This window comes from Nelumbo lutea, chromosome 4 (assembly GCF_056320005.1).
Source record: "Nelumbo lutea isolate HS-2025 chromosome 4, American lotus-T2T, whole genome shotgun sequence".
NCBI classification, from domain to species: Eukaryota; Viridiplantae; Streptophyta; class Magnoliopsida; order Proteales; family Nelumbonaceae; genus Nelumbo; species Nelumbo lutea.
The window spans coordinates 60,049,009-60,067,942 of NC_142687.1; the positions used below are offsets into that span (position 1 = coordinate 60,049,009).

The window sequence follows — 18,934 nt, forward strand, 5'->3', positions numbered from 1 at the left end:
CAGGTTCCAATTTCAAATGTCTTTGCACGGATAAAAGGAGGCTTATTTGGCATTGGTCCGATTAAGCTCGCCAAAAAACACAAAAGATCGGAGTGGTGATTACAAGAATGTTCTCAAAAAGCTGATAAGAAGAGTTTTTCTTTTTTAGTCTTGATGGGATTGGGTGATAGATGTGGGTTTCCTGCGGGTGTTGATGTTAGTTTGTAGGGTCTGGGTTTTGCCTTAGTGTTGCAGTTTGGTTTGTTCTTGTTTTTGCTGATTTGCAAGGATTATACTGTTGTTGATTTGATTTTCTTTTTTTTGGGGGCTTGGGGTTTCTTTACTTGGTTTTCTAGGTTTGTTTGCTTCCTCTCAGGTTATTGCTTATCACCTTCCTTCTAACTGCTTTTTGTTTTAATAAAATTTCTTTTATTTTATCTTAAACAAGTACTAGACTTTACACTCCCTTCAAGCTGGATCAAATATATCATAGAGCTCCAGCTTGTTACAATTATAATCTATCCTATAATGGCCCAAACTTTTGGTAAAGAGATCAGTAAGTTGGTCTTTTGGTTTATCATATGGATTAATCACATCACCACTGAATCTAGATTTTGTCCTCACAAAATTTTTCCTCACCCCATCCTCACATCACTTCAAGCATGCATTGGGAACATCTTCCCGTGAATGAAAACATACAAGTACTAAGATATTCCCAATGTATGGCTGGGATTGTTGTGAGACTGTGTAAGAACAAATTTTGTGAGGATGAAATCCGATCTCCTCACCACTAGCTACCTTTTTACTCACAAAATGACATTGGATTAGAGGCATTTTTTCCATCACCATGGAGGGAGGCATTTTGTACATCAATTTAAAATAAGGGTTAGTCAAAATGAGCGGTTTTTTAGCAATTGGAGAGGTCTCTAAATAGACTACACCATACGTCTGCGTGTAGCCTTTGGCCACTAGTTGAGCTTTGAATTGCTTAGTACTACCATCTTGTTGATGCTTAACAATGTATACCCATTGACAACCAATTGCCTACTTTCCAGGAGGTAAGCCCAAGTATGGTTAGACTGAAGAGCATGAAATTCCTCATCCAAGGCTTTTCCGGTTGGCAGGACACAAATGCATCTTGTCCAAGAATTTTTTGCAATGGATAGGTCTAAAGCCCTTGACCTGGATGGCTTCTCTCTGTCTTTCTACCAAGAGTCTTGGTAATTAAACAAATTTAAGATTTTGGATGTATTTAATGAATTTTACTTTAAATGGGAAATTCCTTTTGGAGCAAATGGCACCTTGATTTACTTAATCCCCCAAAAGAAAGAGACACTCTAACCAAAGGATTTCAAGCCCATAAGCTTGATTGGGAGTATTTACAAGATCACATCAAAGGTTATGGCTAAGAGGATTAAACAAGCTATGCCTTCTGTCATATCACCGTTCCAAGGGACTTTAGTAGAAGGAAGGCAGATTGTGTACCAAATCCTAATAGCAAATGAATGTGTTGTGGAGAAAAGAAAAAGTAGAGCGAAGGGATTGGTATGAAAATTGAATCTAGGAAAAGACCTATGATTTAATTGACTGGAATGTTTTGTTAGAAGTCCTAGAGAAAGGTTGTGCTAACTCAGTCCATTTGTTAATTCATATAAATGGGTTAGCAAAAGATTTCTTTCTTGATAAGAGAGGAATTAGATAGGAAGATCCTTTCTCTCTTTTTCTATTCACCCTACTGGCTCAAGGTTGAGTTGTATGATTGTGGCTGCGATGCACAGGGTCTTATTAGGGGTTAGAGAATTGGCAGGAATTAAGTAGTAGTTTCCCACCTCTAGTTTGCTGATGATACAATTTTTTTTTTTTGTGAGGACATTGATTTAGAGACGATGAAAATTTTGAAGTTATTGATTGACAACTTTGTGGGCATGTCAAGGCTGAGGATAAAATGGAGTAAAAGTGGAATTGTTGGAATTAACCTAAGAGAGGGGGAGCTCTTAAGTTTTGTAGGTGCTGGGTTGTGAGGTGAGGAGCTGGCTAGTAATCTACCTAGGACTACCTTTGGGGGGAAAACCCAAGAGGTGACGGTTTTTGGTAGCCTGTATTAGAGAGGTTTGCTAAAAACTAGTTGTTGGGATGTTTATTTTTTATTTTTTATGTTTGTATTCTTCTGAGTTAGGGTCTGCTTGGTCTAGTTGAAGTAGTTTTTTTTTTTTTTTTTTTTTTTTTTTTTTTTTATCATTGTTTATTTACTCTAACTACAGCAGGGGCATAAGGGTCTTTCCCTTTTAATTATGGTCTGATAATGTAAGCTAGCGCTGCCAGCCAGATTTGAAGATTCCAAAACCTTTCTCTTCTCTTCTCCCTTCTCTCCTCTCTTTCCTTTCTCTTCTTCTTACTTATTTCTCCACTCCTCTTCTGCTAATATGGTATTGGAGCGGTTCTACTGGGTCTGAGGGAAGATCTAGGACTGGTTCAAACTTGTTCTATTTTTTTTTTTTCTTTTCTCTTGGTCATGTACCAAGAAAAAAACAAATGAATCAAGACTGCTGAATGCTGTCAGAGATGTTGTGAGGTTCTAACCTCTTTTTTTATGGATCGTGTGATCCCATACCTGAAAACAGAAAACCTGTAGGTCATGAATGACCCGTTTTTTAACCTTTGTGGTGTGATGGTACTGTTTTATGACCCCTCCTGTTGATGCGTTTGGATGGTCTAGAAGTTGGTGAAATGTGACTGTTAAGGCAGTACAACACTAAAATCAACCTAAAATCTTGTTCTTTTTGGAGAATTAAAGCTGGTCTGTATTCAGATTGTGTCCAGATTGCAGTGTGCGTGTGGGCTGCATCTTTGGTGCGTTTTTAGGACTGTTTTTGGTGTCAGGAGGGATCATAAGGTGTCTGTTGAAATTGAAAAGTGTTTGAATCATGTCCTCTGAGAATTCTACAACTTCTGGGATTTCAGGAGGTCAAAATGGAATGAGTGAGGGGATGGATATGAGTTTCCCCATGGCTGTAATCCCCTTTGATGGACTAAACTACCTTGAATAGTCTAGGGGAATTAAACATTACATTACTACTAGTGGGAAAATAGGGTATACTAATGGTAAAGTGAAGGAGCCAAAGACTGGAAGAGCTGAACATGACAAATGGGACCAAGAAAATAGTATGGTGATGCCATGGCTATTGGTTTCCATGCTGCCACAAGTAAGGAAGACATTTATGTGGACTGAAACAACTTGTGAAATATGGGAACAAGCCAAATCTACCTATTCCGAGCAGAGGCACTATGCAAAGATATACCAATTATAAGCTGAACCCTCCACTTGCAACTGTGAGGGAGAGTATGTTCTGGGCAGTTTTGTAATAAAGATAACTGGGGCTCAACACCTACTTAGGGGTTGACAACTGTACTTAAATCTGAAAAGTTTTAAAGTTATTTAATGAAGTTACCGTTTCTAGTAAAAAAAATCTTTTGGTATACTACTCAGATCTGACATCATTCTAGAAGGAACTGGATCATTATCAAAATGTGAATTGGAAGTGTGATGAAGATGCAATGGCCTACAAGTCACTTGTTTCTCAACAACGTTTATTTGCTTTTCTTTTGGGGCTGAATCCTACATATGAGTCCACGAGGGTACAAATATTATGAAGAGCTTACCTTCAGTTCAGGAAGTTTATGCCTTAGTTCAGTTTGAAGAGAGTAGATGTGTGATGAATTGTACAGAGGGGGAGCCGGTTGCATTAGCAGTCCGAGGAAGTACAAATTTAAATGTGAGAGGCTCTTTTAAAAAGGGTGATTCACAGAAGAGAGTGGATGACAAAGATAAACTTTGGTGCACTCACTATTAGAAGTTCAGGCACACTAGAGACACATGTTGGGAACTCCATGGCAAGCCTAAATGGGCTCAAGAATTGAGTAAAAATCAGCATCTGATCCGAGTAAGAAGCCAACCTAGTAGAGTTAGAAGAAATATAACTCAACAAATGTTGCATCTTAAGAGACTAGTCCCATGGTACCCCAGGAGTGGTACTCTGGTTCTCACCTCAAGGAAGAGATCATCAACTCCTTTCGTGACCACTTCACCAGATTGATTCTGGCCCTACTACTACCTTCTTTGTGTCTACATCAGGTAACACTACCATTGCTTTCCATGTGTCTTCTCATACATCTCATCCCCCTTGGATAATTGACCATGGAGCCTCAAACTGAAAGAATGGTAGGATCCATCTAATGGACGCCAAGAAGGGTGTGGAATGGGGGGCGAATTTCAAAAAAAATTCCTGCCTTCTTCCAATTGGGAATCATATTCCCTAAATATAGAATACATTATTCAAGGATCCTACTTGAACCATAAACAAACCAAATCTGAACCAAAAGGAAACAGGGAGGATTATACCTGATCCGGAGAAATAATATCTCCCAAAGTTGGTGTTCACGCCCAAAGAAGAAACCAAGATCCGCTCCTGCTGAAGATGACACAGCTGTGGATGGAACGGAACGAGTAGGGTGCGTCCTACACATTGGATTCTTCACAAGAACCCTCTGGAAACCTTGAACACCGAATCCTCTTATCTTTCTTGCAAGACTATTGTCAAGAACTGATTTCTTGACTTCCTGTTGTTGCAAAGATCCAATCTTCCAACAGGGAATGGCGGCGGCTGAAGGAGGAGAAGTCTAGGGACGAAGAGGGCAAAACTGTCTCTTCTCTCTGGAGTCTGTGAGAGATCAAATCTCAGATTGCAGGATGTGTTTCTTGCTTATTCAAACCCCTTAGATCGAAATCTGATATTTCTGCTAGGGTTTTCTCCTCTTTCTTCTTGATTAAGAAACCTCCCAATATTTTTTGGAGTTATCCCAATCCAAATCAGTATATGGATAGGGGTTAATCTTAATCCTATCTGCAGATTAAGTTAGTTAACTCTTGATCTTATCAGGAGGTTACCAGATTCAAATCTAATTTGAATTTGGTCTCTTAGAGTGGATAAGGTTAAAGACTCAATCCTTTTACTAACATTAATCTCAGATTCGCCCCATGAACAGGTGATCATATCAGCCTAGTTCGAAATGGGCTTTTGGCCCATTAAGAGTTCAGTGTTTAACTAGTTTCCAATCTGCTACCCAGTTGGGCTTCTTTGTATGGCGTGGGACCTAAGCATTGATCTACACACCAGCCACATGGGTTCGGCCCAACCTTTATTACAAGGCCCAGCCGAATTCACTGAAAGACTCAGCGACCCCCTTGAGCCCATCACATGGACCCTATGGGCCCAACACTTACATTAAGTGGTCCCTGAGCCAAGCCATCTTATAAAAACCCAGGGACTGTGGGCAGGTGCAAGATTAGCCCATTAGGTATTATCCTAAATGGTCTTACACTTAACCTCTCAGCCCTTAATGATCAAGCACTGCCCGACAAGAGAAGACCTCTCCCTCGGCTACAAGGAACAGTGCCGCACTCTCTACTCACATGGATCCCGGGAATTAAAAACTTTTGCAAATCTTTTGAAACAGTGCATATACATGTATATATATTAATTTTGCAAAACAAAATTCCAACGATTGAAATCATTTGCCTACAGTTTGGTTTCCATCAGAGAGAGTGCATTACCGATCATTACCATTGTCCGACAAAGGGGCTGATCCTGTCACTATGACGACTCACTCAGATGAATTCTTAGACTGCCCCAACATGTCCAGGTTTTGACCCCCACTAAGGATCTCACTGATTGACACATCAAAGACAGCCCGATCCGACACCTAGTGATGTGTCATAATCGAGTCTAGGGGTCAGGTGTAACTTTCCAGTTTTGCATATCTGTCTCCAAGGTCTAGGGCAATACTGGAAATCTGGTCCGGTTCAAGGGTTCAAGCAATCACATACTGCATGTGCCTTGGGTCTTACCCTGATGGCCGAAACAAGCCATCCCAACACTTGGTGGCACATCAGTATCAGACTTGTCAGGATAAATCTCCCCAGACTTATCCAAAGGCTGTGAACATTTAAAACTAACACAAGTTTCTATAAGTGTCTAGTTTTAGGGCCTTACACAGAATTACACCAAACAACATGAATCAAACATGCACTTCAATTTATTTCCACTAAATAATAAAAGTACATCAAATCCAATTGAAGCTAAGGGCATACAAGACTGTCTAACACAAACCACATGACTGGTAAGTCAACTCTATTTCAGGCATATAATCTCCTCTATGGGAGAGATAATGTGAGATTGGCTGATGGGTCATTCTCCACTATAGCCAGTCAAGGAACCATCTTCCTTCCTTTCGGTCTTACCCTCTCTAATGTGTTGCATGTTCCTAAATTACATACTAATTTACTTTCCATTAGCAGTATTATTCACTCCTTGAATTGTTCGGTGACCTTCTTTCCTTCTACGTGTGTGTTTCAGGAATTGGCCTCGGGGAAGACGATTGGTAGAGGAAGTATGGTGGATGGTCTCTACGTAATGGAGAATAAAGTTGGTCTTGTGGCTACAAAGTCCTTAAGTTCATCTAGTGAGGGTATGCCTATTTATGGCATAATCGTTTTGGTCATCTTTCATTCGAGTCTTTAAAACTTATGTTTCTTGTGTTATTTAAGTCTTTGTCAGTTATAGTGTTAAACATGTCAATTGAGCAAACATTGTGGAATTTCTTTTCCTTTAAGAAATAAAAGATCTGAATTTCCATTTCATATTGTCTATTCTGATGTTTGGGGCTCTGTTACTCTACCTTCTGAGACTGGATACAAGTATTTAATTACTTTGATTGATGACCGCTCTAGATATACATGGATTTATTCCATGCGATCTAGAGACGAAGTGCTAAAGATTGTGAATGATTTTCACTAAATTCCAAATTGAGATTCATATCTTTCAGTCAGACAACACAAAGTACTTCCATAGTGATCTCATGGAGTTCTTTGCTTTGTGTGAATCTTTTCATCAGAACTCTTGTGCCAAGACACTCCAATAAAACTGTCATTGAAATAAAAAATCATCATCTTCTCGAAGTAGCTCATGGTTTATTACTCTATATGATTGTTCTAAAACACTTTTGGATGGATGCTGTTATGTGTGCTGTATATATCATCACCGTATGCCATCTTGGTTACTAGAGTATAAGGCCCCACATCAACTTTTGTTTCCTACGACTCCTTTGTTCCCTATTCCAATGCGTGTCTTTGGCTGTTGTTGCTTTGTTCATGATTTGTCCCCTACTCATGGTAAGCTCGATCCCCATGCCAATCCCTGTGTTTTTCTTGGTTACCCTTTATATTAAAAGGGTTATCGTTGATATGATCCTGCCTCACGCAAGTACTATGTTTCCATGGATGTGTCCTTTGAGAGTCAACCTTTTTTCTCGGTTTCTCCTCAAGGGGAGAGTAGGGTTGAGGAGGAGAAACACACCCAGGCTCAGACTCAATTACCTCATCTTCTTGATCCTCCTCCATTTCATGTCATTCTTTACCACCATAAGAGCTAGTAGAGTTCAAGAGCCATGAAACCTAAAACTATGCAACCAACATCATCAGTCTCTAGAGGCAGATCCTCCTCATTAGCCAGGTATACTTGTTCCCATTGATATGTCTGAACCTCTTGATATTGATTCCCATGTTATTAATGATCTCGATGTTCCTATTGCTAAGAGAAAGAGATTTAGATCTTGTACTACTAACCATTCTATCTCTCACTTTGTGTCCTATGATCGTATTTCACCTTCATATCGTGTGTTCCTTTCCTCTGTTGATAGTGTTTCTATTCCAAAAAAATGTGGCAGAAGCTTTGTCCAAACTTGAATGGACAAATGCAATGAAGGAAGATGTTAATTCCTTACAGAAAAATGGTACTTGAGAGTTGGTGGATCTTCTTGAAGGAAATGAACTAGTGGGATGCAAGTGGGTCTTCACAGTGAAGCATGGGGCTGATGGTATGGTAGAAAGGTACAAAGCCAGATTGGTGGCTAAAGGATTTACACAAGTACATGGAGTAGACTGCAGAGACCTTTGCTTCAGTAGCCAAGATAATCTTGACTGGGAGCTTCACTTGGTGGATATTAGAAATGCACTCTTGAATGGTGACCTAGAGGAGGAGGTTTACATGACTCAACCTCTAGGTTTTTGTGCCAAAGGTAGTGAGCAGAAGGTGTGTAGGTTAAAAAATTCATTATATGATGTACCTTATGACATTTAATGTAAATGAATAAAGTACATATTTGATTCATGTTATTATGGTGTGTTTCTGTGTAATACCCTTAAACTGGGCACTTATGAGACTCGTGTTAGTTTAAAATCTTCACAATCGTTGGATAGATCTGGGGAGATTTATCCTGCCAAGGCTGACACTGATGTGCCGCCAAGTTGGTTGGGGTGGCTTGTCTCAGCTGCCACGGTGAGACCTGAGGTACATGCAGTGTGGGTTTTCTTGAAACCCTAAACCGGACCAGAATTCCAGTATTGCACTGGACCTTGGAGATAGATGGGAAAAGCTGGAATGTTACACCTGATCACTAGACTCGATTATGATATTGCACTAGGTGTCGGATTGGACTGTCTTTGATATGCCAATCAGTGAGATCCTTAGAGGGGGGGTCAAAACCTGGGTATGTTGGGATAGTTTTAGAATTCATCTGAGTGGGTGATCATAGTGACAGGATCAGCCCCTTTGTTAGACAAAGTGAATGATCGGGGATGCACTCTCTCTGATGGAAACCAAAACTGTCAGCAGTCGATTTCAACCATTAAAATTTGGTTTTGCAAAATGTATTTATATAGAGATATACATATATATATATATTATGGTTTCAAAATGTTTGCAAAATGTTTTAATTCCCGGGCATGTGAGTAGAGAGTGCAGCATTGTACCTTGCAGCCGAGGGAGAGGTCCTCTTTTGTCGGGCAGTGCTTGATCATTATGGGCTGAGAGGTTAAGTGTAAGACCATTGACGGTAATACCTGATGGGCTAATCTTGCATCTGCCCACAGTCCTTGGGTTTTTATAAGGTGGCTTGACCTAAGGACCATTTAGTGTAAATGTTGGGCCCATTAAGAGCCCATGGTGATGGGCTCCGGGGTTCACTGTCTCCTACAGTGAATTCAGCCAGGCCTTGTAACAAAGGCTGGGCTGAACCCATGTGGCTGATGTGTAGATCAATGTTTGGGTCCCACGCCACACAAGGATATCCAACTGGGCATCAGATAGGAGGGCAAGTGAGCAATTGGACTTAATGGGCCTAAAGCCCAAATTGAACTAGCTTAATGTGATTAATTAAAAGAGGGCGATTTTGGGATTCAAATCAGCATATAGGATAAGGGATTATCCCTATCCACTCATAGAGTCTAGATCCAAATAAACATTTAGATCAGGAAACTCCTAATTATATTAGGAGGGCTGATCTTTATCTGTAGATAAGATAAGGGATTATCCTTATCTCTTAAAGAGAGTTCAGATCCAAACACAAGATTTGGATTAGGAGACTCTTAATAGGATTAGGAGAACCTCTCTTTAAAGGCTATAAATAGAGCAGCAAGGGGCGAACCAAAAATACACAGAAAAGAAGAGAGATCTTCTGGTTTGTAGATCACAACAAAGAAATCTTGCAGTTTGACTACTTCAGATTTCTACCCTTTCCTGCTCTTGCCGCCTCTGATAGTTCTATCTCCACCTGTAGGAGCGATCAAGAAGAGTTCTTGATATTATCGGGAGAAAAGATAATCAGAAGTCGTGCTCACTTTTCCTCCATCGAGTTCTTGCTGAAGAATTTGGTTCTTAGTGAAATTTCAAAAATTTCTCTTCCTCCCCATGTGGGAATCACATTCCCTAGTTTAGAAAACTGGATTTTTAATGATCAATCTTGAACCTAAGCCAGACCAGATCTGAAACCAAAAGGTAGGAGAGGGATATACCTGATACGGAGTAGTAATAACCCCCAACGAAGGTGTTAACGTCCAAGGAGAATACCAAAAATTGCTCCCACTGAAGATGACACAATGAAAGTGGTCCTGCTGATTCTGCTCCACCCTATGCTGTGTCATCTTCAGTGGGAGCAATTTTTGGTATTCTCCTTGGACGTGAACACCTTCGTTGGGGGTTATTACTACTCCATATCAGGTATATCCCTCTCCTACCTTTTGGTTTCAGATCTGGTCTGGTTTAGGTTCAAGATTGATCATTGAAAGTGTAGTTTTCTAAAATAGGGAATGTGATTCCCACATGGGGAGGGAGAGAAATTTTTGAAATTTCGCCCAACCTACCTGTAGGGTTCAGCTATCCATATGATGGATCTCTCATCCCTTCATTCATATCATACTTTGTTTGTGAAGAAAGGTGAAGGGAAAATTGTAACTTTAATTGTGTATGTTGATGGCATAGTTGTCATAGAAGACTGGAAGACTGAAATACAAAAGTTGACCTACCTGTAGGGTTCAGCTATCCATATGATGGATCTCTCATCCCTTCATTCATATCATACTTTGTTTGTGAAGAAAGGTGAAGGGAAAATTGTAACTTTAATTGTGTATGTTGATGGCATAGTTGTCATAGAAGACTGGAAGACTGAAATACAAAAGTTGAAGAAATTCCTAACCACTCAATTCAAGGCGAAAGATCTAGGCCCCATACGTTATTTCCTTGGGGTTGAAGTTGCATGCTCTTAAAAGGGCATCTTTATTTTCCAAAGGAAATGTGTACTAGATCTATTAGAGGATGCAAACAAGTTAGGGGTGAAGCTAATTGGGAGACAGTCAGGGGGAGTTTTTGAAAGATGTGAAGAAGTTCTAGAGACTTGTAGGGAGACTCTTATATTTTCTATGACTAGACCTTATATTGCCTATGTAGTGGGTATCCTTAGTCAGTTCATGCATAACCTAAGACAACTCACTTGGAAGCTACAAAAAGGATCCTTAGATATACCTAAGTAGATCCTAGGAGCTGATTTGCTATTCCATAAACATGGACATTTGAAGGTTGAGGTGTATACAAATGCTGAATGGGCAGGGGAAGTCGATGACAAAAAGTCTATCAATGGGTATTGTACCTTTGTGGGAGGAAACTTAGTCACCCGAAGAAGTAAGAAGCAAAGTGTGGTGGCTAGATCAAGTGCTAAAGTGGAATACAGAGCTATGCCTCATGGAGTTGCTGAAATGATGTGGATAAAAAACTTGTTAAGTGAACTGGGTTTTGTAGTTAACAAACCTATGCCACTCTATTGTGACAATAAAGCTGCTATCAATATTGCTACTAACCTAGTCCTCCATGATAGAACAAAACATATTGAAGTGGATAAGCATTTTATTAGAGAAAAACTTGTGAGTGGAGAAGTGTGCACTCCATATGTTAGTTCAGAAGAACAATTTGCAGACATCTTCACCAAGGGCCTTCATCATGTGCGGCATAATAATTTGTGTGACAAGTTGGGCATTATTTTTTTATGTTTGTATTCTACTGAGTTAGGGTTTGTTTGGCCTAATTAAATTAGTTTTTTTTATCATTGTTTATGTACTCTAACTACAGAAGGGGGCATAAGGGTCTTTCCCCTTTTAATTATGGTCGCCCTATATATGATAATGTAAGACGGCGCCGCCAGCTAGATTTTAAGACTTCAAAACCTTTTTCTTCTCTTCTTCTTTCCTCTCTCTCCCTTCTCTTCTTACTTATTTCTCTGCTCTTCTGCTAATACTAGTTTTTTTTTTGGAAAAGAAACTATATCTCTCTAGGAGGAATAAGCACCCTAACTAGAGCCACCCTAGCAAATTTACCCACCTATTTTCCGTGTACCAACAAGGATTGCAAGATAGATAGGGAATTATAAATATATGAAGGATTTTTTGTGGGAATCGGAGGATAAAAAGAAGGATCATATGGTTAATTGGGAAAAAGTCTACAAACTAAAGTAACTAGGGGTTTTAGGGTTAAGAAATTACGTTCTCATAAATATTCTTGTTTTGGGTAAATGGTTATGGAGGTTCATCATCAAAAGAGACAGGTTGTGGAACAAAATTATAGCAAGCATTCATGGTTTGGAAGGTAATTGCTAGGATGCTAAGCTCAACTCTCTTTCAACTTCAGCTTCCCCTTGGAAAGTAATTCACTAGGTATGCCCTCTGTTCCTAAGTTCTACAAGCTTTGATTTGGGAAGGGGTGACAAAATTTGGTTTTGGGAAGAACCTGTATAGGGGAATCTTTCATAAAAGATCAATTCCTTGATCTTTTTGCCCTCTCTAAACTTAACGATGCACTTGTGTCCTCTTTGGGCACTCCTCTCCCTCAAGCATAAACTTGGACATAGGTTTTAGAAGAGGCGTAAGGAGAGTGAGTGTTCTTCTCTAATTGACATTCTTAATATCTTGAAGACTTCTTTTTTGGATCCTTTCTTGGAAGACTCTAGAATCTGGGTTCCTTCTCTTGATCCTTTCCAACTTCACAAGGGGTGGACTTCCTGGTGAAAGAAATGTGGTCTAAGCCGGTCCAACCAAAATTCAAGCATTTTGTTGGGAATCTTTCCTTGAAAAGGTTAACACTTGTGATATTATGCAGAAAAGAAGGCCTTTTTGTGGCCTCTCTCCTCTTATGTGTTTTCTGTGTAGGAAAAGTGGAGAAACCTTATCCCACTTATTAATCTCCCGTTTCTTGTTCGTCATACTTGGGAGTTTTTCTAAGCTCTTTCTGGCTGTAGGTGGTGGACATTTTCAGGCCTAATTTCCTAAGGCAATCAAAGATCAGAAGAAAATTGATGTGGAGAGTTACTAAGGTTGCAACTATATGGGTGATTTGAGAGGAGAGGAATAACGAAATTTTTAATGGCAAAAGTAGAACTGCAGAGGAGGTAACGGAGACAATTAAATTGAAGGTAGCATTTTGGATTAAAACTATGGATTGCTTTTGGAGTTTCATAGCGACTGGTATTCCAAGGGCTTGGTGATAGGATATCCATCACATGGACGCCCAAAGATTGCGGAATAAGGGGGCGAATTTCAAAAATTTTTCTCTCCCTTCAACTGGGAATCGCATTCCCTATTTAGAAAATCATATTTTCAAGGATCATTCTTGAACCATAAACTGAACCAGATCTGAACCAAAATGAGTAGGGAGGGATTATACCTGATACAGAGAAGTAGTATTTCCCATTGGAGGTGTTCACGTCCAAGGAAGGATCCAAAATCTACTCCCACTGAAGATGGCGCAGTGTAGGGTGGAGCAGAATCAGCAGTGTTCTTCCAAAAGAACTTGACCCTTCGCAAGAATTAACTGGATGGATTGTGAATACAACTCCAACCAATCTTTTCTCCAAAAGATTGGTATCAAGATCAAATCTTGATTTCTCCCAAGAACTGGAGATCGAACTGCTAGAGGCGGCGGCTGCAGGAAGGATGCGGCAAGAGAGTATTTGCAGGGTGCAGAATTCTCTCTTCTTGTGATCTCAGCTCTGAAGACAAGAGTGTGTTGGTTGCATGTCTAAAGGCTGCCGGCCCCTCCTCCTTTTATAAACTAAAAGGGATCAGCTCCTAATCCCATTAGGAGTTGCTAATCCAAATCATATTTGGATAAGAAGTCCCTTTAAGTGATAAGGGATAACCCTTATCTTATCTGCAAATCAGATCAGCCATCTCCTAATTTGATTAGGAGGCTTCCAGATCTAAATCTTATTTAGATCTTGGCCTATCTAAGTGGATAGGGTCTGGGCCCAATCCTATCAGTTGATCCATCTCAGAATTCGCCCCTTTAAGTGACTAATCAAATTAGCCTAGTTCGAAATGGGCTTAAGGCCCATTTAAGGTTATGTATTCATTTAGCCTTCCAAACTGCTGCCCAGTTGGGCTTCCTTGTATGGCGTGGGACCTTAACATTGATCTACACATCAACCACATGGGTTCGGCCCAGCCTTTGTTACAAGGCCTGGCCGAATACACTGTTATGGATAGTGCACCCCCTGAAACCCATCTCATGGGCTCTATGGGCCCAACACTTACCCTAAGTGGTCCCTGGGCCAAGCCACCTTGTAACACCCAGGGACTGTGGGCAGATGGAAGATTAGCCGATTAGGTATCATCCTTAATGGTCTTACACTTAACCTCTCAGCCCATAATGATCATACACTGCCCGACAAGAGAGGACCTCTCCCTCGGTTGCAAGGAACAGTGTTGCACTCTCTGCTTATATGGATCCCGGGAATTAAAACCTTTTGCAAACCTTTTAGAAACCATAATATATATACTTTTATATCTCATATAAAATATATTTTGCAAAACAAATCTCAACGATTGAAATCGGCTACCGGTAGTTTTAGTTTCCATCAGTGAGAGTGAATCCGCGATCATTACCTTTGTCCGACAAAGGGGCTGATCCTGTCACTATGATCACCCACTCAGATGAATTCTTAGACAGTCCCAACATACCTAGGTTTTGACCCCCGCTAAGGATCTCACTGATTGGTATATCAAAGACAGCCCAATCCGACACCTAGCGCAGTATCATAATCGAGTCTAGGGGTCGGGTGTAAGTTTTCAGTTTTTTCCATCAATCTCCAAGGTCCAGGGCAATACTGGAAATTTGGTCTAGTTCAAAGATTCAATTAATTCTTTACTGTATGTGCCTAGGGTCTCACCCTGGCAGTTGAGACAGGCCACCCCAACCGACTTGGTGGCACCACATGTGTCAGCCTTGTCAGGATAGGTCTCCCCAGACCGATCCACTGGCTGTGAACATTCTAAACTAACACGAGTCTCATTAAGTGTCCAGTTTAAGGATATTACACAGAAACATACCAAGGGAACATGAATCAAATATGCACTTTTATTCATTTACAATAAACTCATAAAGTACATCATTTTGATTGAAGCTAAGGGCATACAAAACTGTCTAACATTTGGAAGGAGACAGCACAATCATCTAGAGACGAAGACAGAATAAAAATGGAATGGAAACCTCCACAAGGCAGTAAAGTAAGGTGGCATTTGGCTAGTCTTTCCATGCTGCCTTCTGGGTTTTGGCTTGCTTGAAAGATAAAAAATCGGTCTTTTCTATTTGGTAACCAAAAGCTGGAAAGAGGAGAAGACACGTGTGTGGAAAAATTCGAAAAGATCGAAAACATTGAATTTTGGAAAGCTTCAAATGAAGCTTTTTGGTCTTTTTGCATGATAGATAGCCTCTAAATGCAGTTTTAAAAGCTTGGTAGACCGAACTACGTACTAATCGATCTTTGCCTTTAAAGACAAGACTCCATAAGGTTAACTTGTCTTTTGACCATTTGGGCTGCTAGAAGATCTTTCTAAAAGAACTTGCCAAACGGCACATAAAGCTGAATTTTGATGGAAGTTCTTTGGGTAACCCTGATATTGTAGGTATTGGTGGGGTAATTAGAAATTTGTTGGCTCTTTACTATGGGCCAATTAGTGTGGCTAACTCCATAAAAACTGAATTGTTGGCTTTACTACAAGCTAGCTAAGAAATTAGGCTTCAGTCAATTAGAGGTGGAAGGCGACTCAAAAGTAATCATTTCTTGGGCAAGATGTAATAGAAATATTCCATGGACTATCAAGAATGCTTATAAGGATGTAGAAAGGACTGCAAGAGATCTGGTTGCTGAATTCAAATGGGTTAGAAGGATAATTGTTTTGGGCATCTTGGTATCTTGGTAACATAGTTTTTGTTTTGGGACTAATGTCATGGTCATCAAATTAAACTTGTGCTGTTTTTTCACATATTATTAGTATAATTGTAGTTTTAATGATAAAAAAGCAAGTGAATTCATCCTAGTGCAATGGGCCCAAGAGTTGGTCCATTTAATGTTTCACATTTTCACTAGGGTCTCAACCAACCTACAAGCTCATGTCCATTAAGTTGAACCAAGTTAATGTCCATAAGGTTTTGGGCCTAAAAGACACTTAACACTTGTAGATAATCTCAGCCAATATTATCATAACATTACTGATAGGAAAAGACCTCTTGCTTAATTGCATAATGTAGTGCCACACTCTACTCAAAATGGATCCCAAGGTTAAAATTAATTGCAAATCCTTTATAAAATATATTTATTAATATAAATACATATTGCAAAACAATTTGAAGAATAAGTTGAAATCCACTGTTGATAGTTTTTGGTATTCATCAGAGAGAGTATACACTAGGATATTCTCTTTGTTTGACAAAGTGGCTTATCCTATCACAATGATCACTCACTAGGTGCCTTCATGATCTACTCCAACATACCTAGGCCTTTGACCCAGAAGGATCTCACTCGTTGGCATATGAAAAACAAATTGGTCTGCTACTTAGTGTTTCTCAAATGCAACTTTTTGAATTAATCTGACAGTCTCCAAGGTCCAGGATTAAACCGGAAATGGTCCAGTCTAGTGTAACACCTGCTCCTATCTTTGGTCCAACACCCTGCAATTGACACAGACTACTTACCAGCTAAACAGAAATAGAATGTCAATCGGTTGAGAACATTCAAGCTTACAAGGTCTCATAAACATACAACTTAGGGGTATTCAAAGAAACATACCAAAATATACATTTATTTTGGTAAATGAGTGCAGTTTTATTAATCAAAGAGTGTACAAGCAGCCTCAGAGGAGGCATGAGGTGTTACCTCCCCTTGGAGCTGAGCAATATGCTAATAAACACAGACTAGCCTGAATGGCAATTGTAAGGTAGCCCAAAACAGGTTTCCACTTGATATCCCTTGTTTAGCAAAAGAATCAGCCGTTGCATTTGCCGATCTGATAACTCACTAAACCTAACTGCCATATTTCTTGTTGGCCAATTAACTTTCTTCAAAAGATCCCTGTAGCCACAAAAGACTGTTTCTGGATTTGTCAGCCATCCCCCTACCACCTTGAAGTCCCTCTCAACTATCAAGTTTTCCACTCCATGTTGACTAGCAAACTGTATGCCTTGTACCACTGCTAGTATCTTAGCCCTTATAGAATCACCAACACCCACTGGTCCTGAGATAAGATAGGATGTTGCTGTCTTTATCTCTCAAAATCTCTCCTATGCTTGAGGGCCTTTGATTGCCTTGACTACTTCCATCAAAATTTCATTTTACCATTCCTTCCAGAGGGGGTTTCTATTCTGCTTGTAGTCTATTCTGTGGAGGCTGTGGATGCCACTACCTCCCAATTTTTCCTTAAATTGTCAAAAGAGTAATCCACAAACAAGTCTAATGATTTCAGGCAAGAGGTTGTCCTTGTCATTATACACTCCTTTACTTCAGCAAGGCTTCTTTCCTATTTTTGAAAAATTCTAGCATTCCTGTCCTCCCATGAAGTCCACAAGCTAGCTGCTCTGATACACTTCCACATTAGCTTCCCTCTCTTTGTCAATCTCCCAAAGGCAGACGGAATAAACAACGGATTTACTTAAGAGGGCAGGTTCCACCTGCACCCAAATAATAATAAAACCCAGTTAGTTCCAAATATTAGCTGCAAAAAAGCAAGATATCAGCAACTGGTAACAGTCTAACTCTTCACTTTACGCATAATGCACCAATTTGGGGACAAGCACATATAAGTTTTCTTCTTTTGCAACTTTTCCATAGTATTGATCTTACCATAAAAGACTTCCCAATTGAACACAACTATTTTAGGAGGTATTGGCCTTGACCAGATTTCTTTAATAGGGAAGACTTGAGAGGAGGGGGTAGAATAGAGGGATTAAAAGAAAGATGCACGTGTAAGGAGCCAACTGGGTTCAGAGACCAAATCCTTTTATCAGGTCGGGGGGGGGAGGGTCCAAACCCAGAGTCTAGGGGCAACAAGATCTCTGAAACACAAGGGGTAGATAGGGATTGGCTAATACTATGTCTGATTACTTAATCAAGCAAGGGGCAGATAGGGATCAGTTGTACTGGGCTCAGTTGTGAATATTTTTCTGTCTGTTTGCTTTCCTATTTAGGAGAGGTTGCAGCTTAAGGGTTGTAAAGCACGATTCTATTGATATTAATAAATTCCTACTTCATCTATCAAAAAAAAAAAAAAAAAAGAAAATGATATTGGCTTTATTTAAGCCTATCTTGTGGTGAGAGATATTTAAGCCCGTTTTGTACAATGGGTGTACAAGGGAGAAGGTGGTATATCTGAATCCTATGGTTTTCTTCTCCTATAGTGAAGTTTGTTCTCTCTCTCTTCCATACCTCTAGGTGATTGTACAACAAATCAGGTACCTGATTTGAAGAATTTCCACTGCACTGTCCTCGGGCTGGATTCCTTCAAAGTTTAAGAAATTCCCTACCTAGGATGCACCCTATGTAAATCCTGTTTTCTTCAATTGTTGTCATTGGTTATTTATTTGCTCTCTTCCAAGTTTTTGAACTGTTATATTATAATTGAAACTTCTTTAATCATTATCTGTTCAAATGTCAAAAAGCTTACTATCTTATGGATAACAGTGTGAAAATACAGGACATGCAACTATTTAAGGATCACCTGGTTGTATATGAGCGTGAAAATGGTCTTCCTAAAGTAACCATTTATGGTCTTCCTGCTGATGGGGAACCAATTGAAAGACTTCAAGGTGGTTGGACTGTTGACTTTATTGATCCTATATATTCTGTGGATCCTTCAGAATCTCAATTTTCTTCCAGCATTTTACGATTTTCTTATAGCTCGATGAAGACTCCCCCATCTGTATATGATTATGATATGAACTCAGGCATTTCTGTTTTAAAGAAGATTGAGACCGTACGTAACTTTTTCTATTTATTTTGTCTTTCATTTTTGTAAACTGCATTTCATAAACTATGAAATACAGGTTGCTACATGCATACTAATAGATGTACTCTTTAGCATTAAACGGCAGCCCAGTGCATGAGGCTCCTCTGCAGAGGGACAGGCATATGCAGCCTTACCCTTGCAGATACATGTAGAGAACACTAACGTGGACCCCACTAAGGTGGTCCCCACTATTCGTATGTCAGCAATAAGTTATGATTAGGATTAGTTCTTTATGATAAG

At 39.8% G+C, this 18,934-nt stretch overlaps 1 protein-coding gene across 3 annotated transcripts in view; it reads left to right on the top strand.

Moving 5' to 3' along the window:
• LOC148860815 (Prolyl oligopeptidase family protein) overlaps positions 1–18,934 on the top strand; it is a 111,393-nt gene that overhangs the window by 33,496 nt on the left and 58,963 nt on the right. For 2 of the 3 annotated variants that reach the window (XR_016113253.1, XM_088986222.1), the window contains exon 5: positions 18,370–18,661. Coding sequence is in view for 2 of the 3 variants with exons in the window: in XM_088986222.1 (XP_088842348.1) it covers positions 18,370–18,661 (292 nt within the window). In the remaining variant the exon portion in view is untranslated. The remainder of the gene's footprint in view (positions 1–18,369; positions 18,662–18,934) is intronic. The other variant, XM_088986223.1, reaches the window with a different exon arrangement.